Raw genomic sequence first — 16,166 nt, forward strand, 5'->3', positions numbered from 1 at the left:
GTAGTACTCGAAGTTTTCAGAATTCAATTCTCTAATGCATTCTGTACACACTCATTTAAATGCTTACCTCAACTGGTATTCCGGATACAACGGATTTCAGACATGTTCACAAGTAAAAATAACATATGTAAATTTAAATTCGGAACTTCCATAGTTCTTAGTACAATTTACTTAAAAATTGTTTATTAAAAGATCGTCAAACTAGCTGACTAATATAATTTACATGTGATATTTAATTATTTCATAATATTTTCTATAATAGAATATTTAATCATGTGTTTAGAAAATTAATATAACTTACATTTGTTACACTCACATAAGAAAATGCCTAATTGAAGAATTTTCAACTATTCCAACTCATACGTTATATTAAGCTCATATTTATTATCATCTTATCATTTGGATGTCATTTTGGACATCTCCTATCAAAGTACTCAGGTTTACAGAACTCAAAAAATACTATATATCGAGAACAAGGTCAAATAGAAACTATCATTAATAATGACATAATTAAGAAAATACATCTTTTTTAAATTATTAACCATAATTACAATTTATAGTTACTAAACATTGACCTATTTATTTAATTGCATCGATAACAGTAGCATGGACAGGTGATAGTGGCCTCTAATTGCGAATAGTCATCGATGCCATCAAATACAACGTAGCAAAATTACGCGATATTAAATGAAATTACAAAATGAAAAAAGTGTAAATTCAATCTGTGCTGTATTTGTAGTCTTGAATTAAAGAGATAGGGACAATAGACTTTAACTTTTTAATTAAATTATATAATTTTTATTTCTTTAGAAATGCTTCTTTACACACGGTTTTATCACAGGAAGTTTTTAAAACATTTCGAGATAGCGATGCGTTAAGACGACACTACTGTTTAGAGTCGTTTTACATATTCGTATCGCGCTCTATCTACTGCAAATTGATATCCTTCGACTCTCAAACACGACTGAACTTTGACATTCTGATTTGTAATTAGAGTACTTTCTTGATTGTGTGAAAATTCGAAAATAAAATGCGTTGTATAAAATTGACCTTTTTCGCCTGAAGCGCCTGATTCTATGTTTGACACTGTATCGACAATAATAATAACGATGTTCGCTAAATTGGACTTGCGTATTGCCATTAAAATAAACGATGACTTAATACACATAGAATATAGATGATTCGATTTGTTCATCTCGAAATTGACTACTGATTTTTACGAATTAGATACACGAAAACATGAAGCATACTTACGCGTGGCATACATGTGGCATATGCTATGGCAAAACCACTACAATGGTTAATAATAAACGCTCATATGATATTATTATATCAGTGAACATTATTTTTCAACACCAATGACTGTCACAGCCATGGCAAAGTGTGAACCGATAATGCGAACATAAGAACCTTAATGTTGTAATATAATTTACTTTTATCTTCGATTGAATTGCTTTTTTGCTTTAATGAAAACTTACGAAATGAACCTAAAAATAGTTGTATAAATTTGGAAATGTAATGAGTTTCGTAATTTCGAGGTAGTGACTGTTTAATAATTAAAATATTGATAACGTATCAACATAACCAATTAATACATAGTAATGTAGTAGTATTTCATGTCTACTACATATTTGAATATTTAATATTTATATTTAATTAGATATATTAATAATCAGAGTATCAAGATGATAAGATAAATCAATTAAAATTTGCGCGAAATATTTAATTAAACTTATAGTCCTTATTATGATTATTATGATATACAATAAAAGAAGCAACTGCGATATGTATCTACATATGTACATCGAACATACGTACAGTGATTCACCAAAATATTCGGACACTTGCCACAGAAAATTTGTTATAAATGTACATATATATTATATGCATTGTACTTTTGAAACTTTTTGAAATTTCGTTAGTGCTGTAGTAAGACACAATTATCGTGATTACAATAGTAAAATTTGAAATCAATCCGAAAATATATATGTATATGTAAAAGTTACAAGACACTCGTTGGAAACACTTAATGAAAAATTTCTATAGCTTGTGCAATTGAACAAAAGAAGTAAGAGAGTGATTTTGTGTACATTGGCGTTATTTCGCCATAAAGGAATATCAAATCCGCGATCGATCACAATGTCGGTACTTTATCTAGAATTCGTTTACGTATCCGTTATCGACGTATGCTATACATACATCATACATAATTGCAAATTGATATAAACATTTTTTTATATATTGTAGGAAACGATTCTCTTGTTTTAATCCATTTTATCTTTCTACTGTGAAATAAATTATACTAATCATTAAATAATTGCTGATTTTTATCTAGGAATCGATAATATCCTGATAGCACAATCAAAACAACGTTTATTCTCATACCGTACGCTTCTTTTATACATACCGACAGATGACACCACGAACGCCGTCCGTTTCAGTTAAAATCAATTCAACGATTAATTAGCGACGAAACATAGTTACCCTAATCGTTTGATTGAAAAATGGTCATGCATAATTCTATTTTCAATTCGACGAAATTTTTAAAGATGCCTCACATTTTAAGAATGCAACAGCATAAACTATCAAGTTCCTTGTATGCAATGAGTAAGAAAGGAGATTCATATCACGTGATGGAAACGGTGGCTCTAGATACAGAGTTCTTATTGGCTGTTTAGCGACATGGAAAGAGAGGGAGAGAGAATACTCATCAGTCGAAGAATGCGTAGCTGCGTATCTTTATACCTTTAAGCGCTAGAAACAGTCACTTGACAGCAGCGCTCGGTGTCCGACTGTTAAACAATTTGTCGATATTTTCTGCAACTACGTTGTTACAAGGGTAATTGCACGTCACCACTGAACATTATCGTGGATAAGAAAGCAACAAAGAAGTAACGCGATTAAATCGGGAACTTTTCTTACTAGTACCCTTGACGCAAACAAATTGGAAAGTTACACAGCAAAGATGAAGATTTTGATCGCGCTTTGCGCGATCCTTGCTGGTAAGCATCTCGATTATTCTGCATTTAATTTGTTCATTTCCTTTGTTCAACTGCACCGTAACTGAACGTTAAATTTTTTTTCCTGCATTATATTTTTATTTGTTTTACCTTTTCGAAACGTATTTTTTACGCCTTAATTGTTGAAGTCTTATCGAAAACACGCAATATTATTAATGTACCTTGGAACCATAATATTATGATTATTTTGTAAAGGCACAGCTTATTACATATTTAATATCTACCACTTGAGAAATAACATTAATTTGGTTCCTCTGTTACATCCTATAATCGCATTATTATTACGCACAAAAGACAGAGTTTGCTTATTCAGATGAATAAGATGAGTCAGTACTTAACAATTGCTGAGGAATAGTTCATGATTAACAAGAATCTTCCATGTATTTTCAACCTGCTAAATATATATTTTTTGTTAGATATGTTGTTCTAGATAAAGATGTTGAATATATTGTTTTTATATTTATTGCTAAAATAATATAACTTGGGAAACAAAAGTTTGATTTCTTTACTTAATTCATTCCCATAGACATATTGTGAATATTATAAATAATGTTTTATAACATTAATATAACATTAAAAATAAATAAATATAATATTTGGATATATATTTTATTATGCTCAATAATTATCATATCTATTTTAGTATCTACAGCAAGGGTAGTTATTAATGCTGAGGGTCCAGCAAATCTATACCTTTTGGGTCAACAGGAATGTACATGGGGACCTTCATACTGGTGTGAAAATATCAAGTGCGTTCAATAAAATATAATAAAATAAGCAATATAAAATATCGCCACTAATATTATTACATTATCATAGATATTTGTATAAGAAAAATATCCATTGCACGTTATTTTAGATTGCATGATAAATTTTGCAGTAGTACATACTTTATAAGTTCTGATATTATACATTTGGCTTTATCTCACTTTACAAGTTTATAGCTATCATTATTTTTGTGTATATGTGTATAATTGTGTTCTGTATTTGAAACATAATAAAAACTTTTATATTCATAAAATTTTGCATTAAATATAACATCATTAAGAATTAAAATAGTACTAAAACATTTTATTTTATATAAATGTAGAACTGCAGCAGGCTGTAATGCAACTGCACATTGTATCAAAACGATATGGAAGGATATGAAAGTACCAGAGGATAATGATAGTGTATGTAATGTTTGTATGGACATGGTTCGGCAAGCTCGTGACCAACTAGAGAGCAATCAAACCCAAGAGGATTTAAAAACTGTTTTTGAAGGAAGCTGTAGGCTTATTCGCCTAAATGTAATTGTGAAAGAATGTATAACAATTGTAGATCAATTTATCCCAGAACTTATTGAAACATTAGCGTCTGAAATGAATCCATCTATTGTTTGTTCTGTTGCGGGACTTTGTAATTCTGCTCGTATAGACAAATTGTTAATGGAATATGGGCAACTTGAATCTGAGGTAATTAATAATGCGAACTATTTTCCTGTATTAATTATTTATACTAAAAGATATCCTTATTGTTTTAAATATATTACAATTTTAGACTAAAGACGTAAAAGCTCGATCTTTGGAAAAAGATGAATATGAACCTGATGAATGTTCAAAATGTTACACAGTAGCAGCTCATATGGAACATAAACTAAATAATACTCCTCGTGATAAAGTGTTACAACAAATGCTTAATGTATGTGCAGAACTTGGTACTTACTCAGATGCTTGTTCAGCTACGATCCTAACTTACTTTGATACAATATATGCTCAATTGCAAGAAAGTTTCAATGCTCAAAATGTTTGTCATTTATCTGGTCAGTGTAGTGGTAAATTCCACAAACATGAAGATGCTGATAAAGTGAGTTTAGAAAGTAATATAATGTAACAACTTTGAGATATCATGATTAAGTTACTTATGAAAATTGCATTTTAGGTTTTGAAAGTAGAAATTAGACCACTTTCAAGTGTGGGTATGGTCGATGTAAATGACGACCTGCCATGCAAACTGTGTGAACAACTGGTAGGACATTTAAGAGATCTTTTAGTAGCTAATACTACAGAAGCAGAATTTAAAGAAGTTTTGAAAGGATTATGTAAACAAACCAAATCATTTTCTACTGAGGTAAGTATTGCAATATTTATCAATTGTAGAAATATTCTATAGAATATCTCAAATTATTAATCACATGTCTTTAAATCTTCTATTTAAGTGTCTGGCTATAGTTGATGAATATTATCCAGAAATATATGAATATCTTACAAAAGGTTTAAATTCTAATATTGTTTGCCAAATGGGTGGAATATGTCCTACTCCAGACAAAGCATTGCAGGTTTATATCTTTCTTTCTTTAATTAGACACATGCTTCTAACATAACTACTATTTCTGAATTGTTATTAATGAAAATATTTTATATTATGTAGAATGGTCCAATTTGGCCTTTAGTACCTAAATCTGCGGCTGCAATAGGAACACGTATTTTCCAAAATGCAAACAAGACCATGGAAGTTGATAATAATGAACATCTGAGTAAATCAGAAGTTGAAGCAATGCAATTGCCTATTGAAAGAATGGTAGTACCGTTCCATCAATTACAGGGTCTGCCAGACACTAAGAATATAGAAGATGATAGTAACGAACAACTGAGTAAATCAGAAGTTGAAGCAATGCAATTGCCTATTGAAAGAACAGTACCATTCCCTGTATCAGAAGGTTTATTGGACACTAAAGAAATAGAAACATGTGCGTTGTGCGAATATATATTACATTTTTTACAAGAAGCTATAACGAAACCTACCACAGAGGTAATAATTACGATAATATTTTACATAACGCGGTATTGATAAAAAAATATGTAAAATTATATCAAGATGCTATTGATTATTATTTTTAGGATAAAGTAAAGGAAGCATTAGGAAAAGTATGTAAGGAATTACCTGAATCTATAGAAAATCAATGTACACAGTTTGTCGATCTTTATGGAGATGCTATTGTAGCTATTTTGGTTCAAGAAATTGATCCATCTAAAGTTAGTGTAGAAGTTCATTGTGTATTGATTATTTAATAAATACAGTGTATCATAAAGTATTAATTACAGATATGTCCACTGTTACACATGTGTCCAGATGCAAAGTTGATGGCACTATGGCACAGTGTCCGAGCAAAATATAAGCTTGAAGAAAAAAAGAGCAAACCTAGTTGTCCACTATGTTTACTTGCTGTGTCACAAATTTATGAAGTTATAAAAGATAACAAGACCGAGGTTACAAGCAAACTGCATTTATATGCTTTAACATATTTAAAAATATAATATCATTAAATACATCCTAATATTATAGGCAAACATAGAAGCTCAACTGGATAAGCTATGTATTCATTTGCCACAGAGTTTGGTTGAAGAATGTACAGATTTAGTTAAAGGTTATAGTAAAGAGCTTATAGAGTTATTGCTGGCTGATTTAACACCTCAAGAAGTATGTGTTTATATTAAATTGTGCGATGCTTCAAAAAATCCTGGCCCAAGAGATGATTTTATTACGGATAAAGATGGTGAAATTTGTATGTATATACATATATTTATTGAGTGTTTTGCATGAAAATTTTTTATAAGTTATCCCTTTAAATTTTTCTATTTTTTTCTTTTTTTTAATCTCCTTTTCAGAAACTCTTTATTATCTTAAGTATTTGATTTGAAATGTGTTTCAAAGACGATTGTAGATAGGAACCAATTCGAAGTTTCTTTTCTGTTTTCTTTATTTATTTTCTTTTCTTCCCCTGGGCATTTTTCTATTGAAGCAAACTGCATAATTTTAGCAATGTGTTTATCCTTATGATTGCAGAAATATGAAATGTGGTTTCCTATTTAGTCATTCATTGTCATCACTTGTTTCTAGTCTTCCTAATTTGGCTGTTGATACTCGCAAATCATAGATAAATTCTAACACGCTCTCCCGAACTCTCTTGTGAGTTAAACCTGCAATTTAAAAACGTTGAGCGTGACTCGACATAAGAGTGTCTGTGAACGCTCGACAAAGGAATTCAAAGAGTTAATAAAACTACAATATTTATAGAATTCCTGGGGTATTTCAAAAATATATTTCATGTTTCAGTAACAAATGAAATTCCTAATTCTCCACTAAGTACTGAAGTATCAGAAAATACACAGGGGCCATATTGTGTAATCTGTGAATTCGCTATGCATTATATTGACAAAGTACTTGGTAATGAAAAGGAAAGAAGTAAAGTTGAAAAGGCAGTTCTTGGAGTATGTAATCATCTTCCAAAGTCTGTTTCTCAAGAATGTAACCAATTTGTTAGTAAATACGCTTCTGCTGTAATTGATGTCCTCACAAAAGATGTCAAACCAAAGCAAGTTTGCACTATGCTTGGACTTTGTCCATTATACATACAGGAAATCAAAGGTGACTAAGAAATATTTAAGATATTAATTACTTATTAAAATATCAGTTTTAACGTATGTTCGTAACGGAAATTTGTTGTATTAATAGCTTCTGCAACAATATGCTCATTGTGCAAATCTGCTATGTTAGTAATAGATGAATTTTTGGACGTACGTGATATTGATAACAGCATTATGAAAGTGTTGTTTAAAAAATATTTACCAGCAGACAAAGAACATAAGGTAATTTGGTTAGATCTTTTGTCAACTTGTTTAAAAGTTTTTGTAAAATAATAACATTTACCCATTTTTAGTGTACTATGCTTATTAATTCCTATGGGCAAAGCATAATAAATATTATGAAGAAGCGCGAAGATATGTACAAAATATGTAGTAAAATAGGTCTTTGTGCACCCAATGATTATTCAATAGTATCTTTGGAAAATTCGCGAATTAAACGATCGTACGAAAAAAATCGTATAAAGCGCTGTACATGGGGCCCTGCCTACTGGTGTTCTACTAATGAAACAGCTCGCGAATGTAAGGTAAGTAAACGTGATTAAATTTGTTACATATTATAAATTTTATGTCATCAGTTTCGTTGCATTGTTCCATATATAATACAAATGGGTAGCGATGAAGGTTCAGTACAAAATGCCATACAATATATGTAAAGTATAGCATGTCATAGTAAAGCATTTAAAGCTATCTTATGCATCTCGTAATATTTTAGGTAGAATTTTCGCTGTCACACGTGTGTGTTAGTGCGAAGTAATTCGATGAAATTACATATACATATATGATATAATAAATATTTTTATGTTTCTTTTTTAAGGCTGTTGAACATTGCAAAGAAAACGTATGGAAGGCCGATTTCGCTCCTCCTAAACAAATCACTTTGAGCGAGACAGAACCTAATGTTTAAATTTGAAATGAAAAATAAATTGAACTATTCTCTGATTTTTACATTTTAAGATGTTTAATCGTAACAATTTTATGTTTCATTGATGATACTAGAAATTTAATGATAATTATTAGTGTTATATTGCACTTTAAGAATATAACATTGTGATGGCACGATTAAAATCTTCCAAAACAATGTCTAATTAAAATTTATGCGTAATGTAGAAAATTTAGTAATAAATCTATAAATAAGCTTTTTACTCTATCTCAAGTATATTGTCTTTCAACAATGTTAAGTTCATATTTTATAACAGTTGTATGTAAACTATAATATTGAAAATATAACTATGATTTCAAGTGTATACAGACCATAATTGTCAATATACATATTATTATTATTACAAATCCATTGCATTAATGTCAACTGTGATAATAAAACAAAATTAAAATAGTAATTGTTTATTTCTTGTTACTAGATTACTGCTGCATTTATCAATCAATTTAAATATTACTATGTCTTTTGGGGGATATATGATTTTTAAAATCTTATTACAACTAAGAAAACAATGGTAACTATTATTTTAAATAGGTAATGTAATCAGATATTTAATCAGATTGATTCATATTTAAGGATATATTAAATTACAATTATACATTGATATTGAAGCCAATTATTATGATTATATGTATTTTTGACTGGCTGTGAAAGACATCAAGTGCACTTCTATAAATAATCTATACAAAAAATTTATAAGTAATGAATATCAATCATTTATCACAAAAGATTATGCTGTACGTTACGTTATCGATTGCTGTTGTTTATAATAAAAACATATCATTCAAGATATAAGATACAAAAAATATAGTTATTATAAAGCATTTCTTTTCTGTATTTTACATTTTTAGAACAATTTCTAGATTTACTTCATCTTAGAAATATTTCAAGAAATATTTTCTGTTTAAATTTGTGGAAATGTTGTTTTTATCATCCTGCTTAACTCTTGAATCATAATACTATACGTTAGCCAATATGTAATATAAATATGATTCAATTAATACGTAATATAATATATCCTTATATTTATTTTGTATTATATAAATAATTCTTTCGATTATTTAAAAAAATGTAGACTTTCAGGACCATGTATATTGTATAGTATCGATAATTCAAAATGTCGTTGGTTATTCATTCGATTTTAATCGATATGTTTTGGTTTAAAATAATTCATTCAAATCGATTATATTTATGTAACGTACTTTTGGCCAGTGTAATGACCAAGATTTCAAAACGTGTTTCGAAAGAAATATTTCGTGTAACATTGTGGCATTATAATGTCAAACGAATGTAGTAATAATCTATAGTTTAGTGTTTTTAATTAACTGTAAGTGAGATTAATTATTTGGATATAATTTTACATGTCCTTGCTAATCTTCTAATAGTGAGGTGAAATAACGCGAGAGATGTAAGTGTCATAATGAGAGGAGGCAACCTTTCTTGTTGTGGGTGAGTCATTTTTTTTATTTTTTTGATCACTAAAATAGTTATTACAAGTATCGATGAATAATATCGCTATAGCTTAATCATTCGTAAATTTTCTGCAAATTACAGTTACATTTTTTTTATTTAATACCTATTATACGTATGAGGAACTTTATTTTAATTTACTGTTGATATCTATATCTACAAAGAATGTTCTGGTCAGAAGAAAATGCTTAAAAGATATGTATTACTATAAGATACAGACAGGATGTACATATTACTAAAATCATATGTTTTTTAATACATTAATGGTTATGTTCTTAATCTTTTAAAAAAAAGTATTAACTTATCTGTATCAAAAGATCATCAGTTTGTGCGGTATTTGAGTTTTAATACTGGAAACGAACATTATTAGTCAATGAAACTAAATATAAAAGTAAAAGATAGTTGCGATTATAGTTAATTATAGTTCATATTATTTGCAATCTAGTTTGTAATTATACTATGGCTATTAACTATAACCCTGGACAAAATGTTTTTAAGCAAACGCGATAATACGAAATTTTTTATCGAAAATGTTTAATCAGATTAGTTAGTGATACAGTTAGTAATTATATATCGAATAATAAAGTTGGCGTTTCTTTTTACAGTTAAGGATAGTACATAGTTATTCATCAAATAATTTACATAGTTTCATTAATTTTAATTTCGATCACTAATAACGTGGTAATATTATTCTCAAGAGCTAGGATCATCCTCTACATCGATAACAATGCTTTTCAATTTTCTTATCAGAAGAGAGAATTGCTTATGGTAAATACATATTGTAAGTTATCGAATGTTCACCCTATGATTTATCGGTAAAAACATTCATTAGTAAAAATCATTGAGCAAAGTACAGTAGACAATGTAGTGATCTAGCGATATTCATGTATGTATCAGCAATGTATCCATGCACCTACTGTATTGTTGCAGCTGCAGATGGCGTTGCAATTCATTTCATAATGCACTTTGTACCTTACAACAGGTATCATCAATTTTTTCTAGTTTTTCTAATTCTGCTCCTTTTTTCCATTATAAATTTAATAGCAAACATTGCACACAAATAACCTTATCAAATTATCAATATAAATCGTCGACTCCTTAATTCATATACGTATACATATATACGTTTTTTGTTGGTAATAAAAGCCACAATAAATATAACTGCACCATTGTTTTGCAACGATGCGTGATATCCGAAGTGAAAAAGCATTTAATGTTACTTTCACAAAGAAATTTCGCGTGGGTGTTAAACTTGTCTCTGGTGAGAGAAACTCGTCGTGTAAGCCTGGATTTTACCGTGATCCTCCTTGTTCGTTCTTTAAATTTATTTGGGCTCCAACCTAGCGTTGTTTGTAGCGATGTTACTACGATATCGTAACGACAATACCGTTGGTATTGCACATCGTTTCGACCGTACAGGCCGCTGCTGTACTTGTTCCCGTCTTCCAAGGATAAAATAGTTTTCGAATAATTTAATTTGTCGCGGTACAGATCGTGCATTATTGTTCGCTTCGATTCCTACGCCGATAGGAAACTCGCAGATCGTTTGGTAATCGATTTTTGGAGACTAGGAAACATTAAAGAGTTTCTACTTTCGTAGAACAAGACAACTGTAATAACACGGTACTTCTCGGTTTCATGATCAATCGTTGAACTTTCTTGCGTTAGATTTCTGGCATTTTAAAGGAATTATTGAGATCTATTAATGGCACCATTTATTGTAAACGTTTTATAAGAAGTTTAACGAATTGCTTTAATATATTAAGCCTTAATTGATATACGACATAAATGGCGCTGATATTAGCAGAAAAAAGAGTTATAGAAGTATGGAATTTCATTGATATAAATTATACAAAAGAATTAGTAGTAGTAATTAGTGTAATATTGTTACAACGAAAAGTGAACGAACTAAATACCAATATAACATAATATGTAGAAATGGTAAATAGAAAAGAATAACAGTAAATTAAAATATATAATTAAAGAATACATTTCAATGATCCTCGTAGTTGATTTTAATTCAACGTCCATTATTTTACCGAACAATTCGATACTAATCTCTGTGACGTATTATGATTATTATTTTTGTATATTTTGATTGAATGCTTCGCTTTAAGCCAAACATACCAGCGAAATATAACATTTTTATATTTCGGCTCTTGATATCCATCTGATGTTTCAAATAATTAAAGAACATCCGTCACCTCGGTGTTATCAAGCGACGAAATTTGCAGCTACAACTAAAATTGAAAATATTATACGACCTTCGTGCGCTAATGTACGCTTATAGAATTTTTCTCTGGTCAAACGTAAAACGTCCTCATTCTCCAACTCTTAATACTTATCTGAAGCTTTCAAATAAAGCTTAATTTTAAACAACGGAATGGAAAACTAAAATTAAAATCAGATATGTTTTAGGAGCTCCGTTCTTCTGTCTATAGAATCGTTCTGGTATTACATTATCGTCGCGTATAGTAATTAGCTCGTGATCAGTCGCACGGTATTCAGAAAATATACGACGTACATGTGAGCATAAGTTTGAAATTTGTTTCGCCTTGTTCTCTTCTTCCGGTGGAAACTGACAAAACGAGGAAGAGAAAGACGAGAGGGGGAAGGTCAGGTTGTCTCGTTCAGCACGTAGAGGCGTGACGAGCGAAGACATAAACCTGCCGGTCATGAAGGAAGGCGGCTGGTTGTTACTCGAGTATGTATGCCCTGAAGAACATACGATGCTTGCGCCTTATTCGATGATTGGCCAGTATTTATGAGCTCATTATCACCCAAAGAACAATAGGGATAGGCGAAAGAAAACAACGAAAAGCGTGCACCGGTGGTTCATGCGAATATGCGACGACCAGTCACCATCCACTTTACAATTAAATGCTAATCTCTCTATTCAATTTGTAACTAGGAATTATTTTTATGAATCAGAAATAGTTTATGATATTGTATCGGACAATGTCGATGCGTAAGTCCGATATTGCCATTGTATTCCGTCGTATTGTGCGTTTGTTTTCATTCCTTAACGTTTCTTATCTAGATCTAAAACGTATGACGTTCGATGTGAGACCAACCCTATCAAAATTAGATTTTTCTTCTTACAATTCACGACGTAATCGTTGTCACAGTCGAAGTATGTAGAATCGTCGTTGCCTTTAACTAGCGTTGTATTCAAATTTCAGAAGCTAGGTTCGATCTTTTACGATGTTATTACTCGACGACTTGATTATTTACGACACCTTACCTTGCGTAACTTCTCTTCCACGTGTTATCACTGAAACCAACGAGTGAAAATTATAATTATATTAAATTCATTTCGAAAAATTCAGCTCTCTCTTAAACTCTGAATTACGAGTTCTATCAAATGGAAATCACATATCGAGACCAAGCGGATGAAACAAATTTCTGCGTAGATTCCATTCCCTTAATTACGCTTACGAAAATATAAAATTACGCAAATATCTATAGTAACCGTACCTTCCTTTTACTTTTCGTACTTTCGACTCGTAACGTTGATCAATGATTTCCACGGTCTGTCACCAAAAACACCATATTGTTCTTAATCCTCTCCTATCTCTCTTCGCTGTATATCGATCTATACTTTAATTAAATATAATACAAGAGCGAATAAAACAACGCTTCGGCTTATGTTATCTCCAATCGATACAGACGTTTTATACGTTTATTTATCTTATCGATTTTTTGAAATATCGAATTGCAACGTCTATAACGCGCATTTGGTCTTTCGAACAAATTAACCAAATTTCTTTTTCCATCGACCCATTCTCCATCCTCTGTTCCGCTATTCCGTCGATATAAAAAATGAAGGAACTCAATGGAGCGGCTAGAGTAGGAGGTGACGAGCGCGTCTCGTATGTTTGGTCTCGAGGCGATCTCGCGTTCAGCTTTCAATGGCAGATAAATATCGGGAGGTCCTTGCACCTCCTCTAGCTGCGTTGGAGGAACGTTCGAGTTTTCTTCGAAGTTGCGTGCGCCAGGACGTGCGGGTGTTTGCCCACGCACGTACGGAGTGTGCCCACGCGATTCCTAATACGAGCCGCGTCAGCTGCGTAAAGAGCCGTAGGCCAGCTCTCGCCGCGTACCTACTTACGTGTGGGATAGCCGCGTACACCCCCGTAGCCTTTGTCCACCAGGATAATTGTCCACGCGGCCGAGTATCGGTGTGATATTGGTGTCGGATTCCGCCACACCTTCGTCCATTGTAAATCAATCGGGACTCCTCGACGTAGAAGGATCGACCAAGTACCACAAGCCTTTCATCTCCTTTTTTCTACCCTTCTTTTTTTACACCTTTTGTGCCTTTGCCGTGTTTTTACCACTTTTTTTAACGCTTTTTCTATGTCTTTTTCCCCGCTCCTTTCTCTCGCCATTTTTCCGTTTCTTCTACGTCTTTCTCGCTCTTTTTGTTCATCTTCTCTGCATCCTTCGCTATACGTTTCTTCGTATTTTATTTGCGCGCTTTTTGTAGCTTTTTTTGCACATTCTTTACGCCTTTCCGCGTTCCCTCCGTACTTCTTGCGACTTTTCTACGTCTTTTCTGCATTTCGTTTGCCAACTTTTTGTATCTTCCCACCTTTCTTGTCTTTCCTCTGTCTTCCGCCATTGTTGTACGAATCTTCTATGCGTTTTCTACGTCTTCCCGTAGTGACTCTTTTGCGTTTCTTTTCACCGCTTTTGTCACTTTCCCTACGATTGTTTTGAATATTTTAACCACTTTTCTCCGTCAGTTTGTACTTCATCGTACTTTCGTTATCATCTTTTCTTCCTCAACTTTGAATTTCTTTACGCTCTTTTTGCGTCATTTCTGTGCTTGATACAATGGCCACAGAAAGTATTTGCACATACCCTTATTTTCCATTCACGGTATCTAATTTCTACGTTTAATATACGTGATATATTTCGACCTAATCAACTAGGACGTAAATGCTATAACAAGTACAACGATGTGCAAATACTTTTCATAGCCACTGTATCGATATACTCGCTATGATTTTATTACGACCTTCCTGGACCTTCTCTGCGATCTCACTCTATCCTTTCAGACTTATTCCGTGTTTTTACAATACGACATTTTTATATTTTCTCCTACCAAATCACTGAATCCATTGGAAGGATTAGAGCGACGAAGTAAGCTAAATTTTGCACTAACAAATTTTCAACGATACGCGTGACTTTTAGTTGAAATTGTCAAAGAAACAGTGCGCAAACACGATACAATATTTTTCGACGTTTCCATCTTACATTTCGATGCGTTGCTGGCTGCCAAGGTAAAATATATTAAGTTCTCGTGGCAATGAGCGCGCTACGGACTAACTATGTCTCATAATGTGCAACAAATTCGATTATTCCGTGCAGAGTTCAAGATTGAATTTTAAGACGCTAAAGCTTATGCGACTGAAATAACGTAGATATACCACGGAATCAATCGACGACTCTGTTCCGCCTATCTGAACTCATTCGAGCTCGATGTTTACATACTCTGCCTTAGGTGTATACTGATCTTTGACCGTTGTAAGGAAATTGCGGGATATTTCGTGTAAATGTTGAACGATTGGAGGTTTCTCGAGGGATTTTATTAGCGTCGAGAGAGATACCGAGCGAGCGTTTCACGGAACGATAAACTTTGGAAGTTTCGGGCAAATAAAGGTTAACGTTGCATCGACGTTGGTGCTTGAGTAGGTGTCTTTCGTGTTTCGTGGCTGTTATCTTGTTGGGTCAAGCAAAGGGATCGTTGAATAAGTAAGTCTGCGGTTTCGCGTGAAAGGAGAGACCCGGTTGCGTTCGTTCGTGGAATTTTTATGCGGCTTATTAGTTTCAGCAGCATTTTCAGTAACGACAACAATTAAGCTCGTTATTATGCTAAGGCTAAGGCTCTGGCTCCACCTATAACTTATATCTTTTCCGATTTTTTTTCTCGTTTCCGTAATAAACTTTTACGAGCTAGAGTGACTTTTGATACGCTTAAACGGTTTTAGTATACGATTACAGACGATAAGCGGGTTCTTATAATTTCTTCTTCCATTCAAATTCATATCTTTACGAATATTTACAATTAGAAAGATGGAACTTGAGTAAAAAGTTGCTTTATCCGTTAGACATCGTGTTATAAGTCGAGTAATATTGTCGTATTGGGTGTTTTATATATTTCTCTATATTATGTGCATTCTATGCATTCTCCGCGTTTTCGAATGTCTCACGGCCCATAACCAACGATATCCCGAAAAGAATAATATCGAATCGCTATCTAACACCGCACGCCATCCTTTACTTTTCTATAATTCATCGAGCTCGAACATCCATACGGGAACCCAT

The 16,166-nt window shown here is 32.1% G+C and overlaps 1 protein-coding gene across 1 annotated transcript; it reads left to right on the top strand.

Annotated features, from left to right (window-relative positions):
- Nucleotides 1-2,713: 2,713 nt before the first annotated feature.
- Nucleotides 2,714-8,763, top strand: LOC126914193 (prosaposin). Its single transcript, XM_050717810.1, has 14 exons — nt 2,714-3,002; nt 3,664-3,769; nt 4,111-4,474; nt 4,560-4,865; nt 4,941-5,129; nt 5,218-5,337; nt 5,430-5,810; nt 5,900-6,034; nt 6,104-6,268; nt 6,345-6,564; nt 7,116-7,427; nt 7,515-7,648; nt 7,720-7,950; nt 8,241-8,763. Exons 1-14 carry the CDS (start codon nt 2,966-2,968, stop codon nt 8,328-8,330), a joined length of 2,790 nt encoding a protein of 929 aa, XP_050573767.1. The 5' UTR covers nt 2,714-2,965; the 3' UTR covers nt 8,331-8,763.
- The last annotated feature ends 7,403 nt before the right edge of the window (nt 8,764-16,166 follow it).

Source organism: Bombus affinis, chromosome 3, assembly GCF_024516045.1.
Source record: "Bombus affinis isolate iyBomAffi1 chromosome 3, iyBomAffi1.2, whole genome shotgun sequence".
In the NCBI taxonomy this organism is placed as follows: domain Eukaryota; kingdom Metazoa; phylum Arthropoda; class Insecta; order Hymenoptera; family Apidae; genus Bombus; species Bombus affinis.

Coding starts and splice junctions, on each gene's coding strand:
- LOC126914193 (XM_050717810.1), top strand. CDS start 2,966: ATGAAGATTTTGATCGCGCTTTGCGCGATCCTTGCTG. Junction 3,003..3,663: donor GCTTTGCGCGATCCTTGCTG/GTAAGCATCTCG, acceptor TATCTATTTTAG/TATCTACAGCAAGGGTAGTT. Junction 7,649..7,719: donor CAGCAGACAAAGAACATAAG/GTAATTTGGTTA, acceptor ACCCATTTTTAG/TGTACTATGCTTATTAATTC.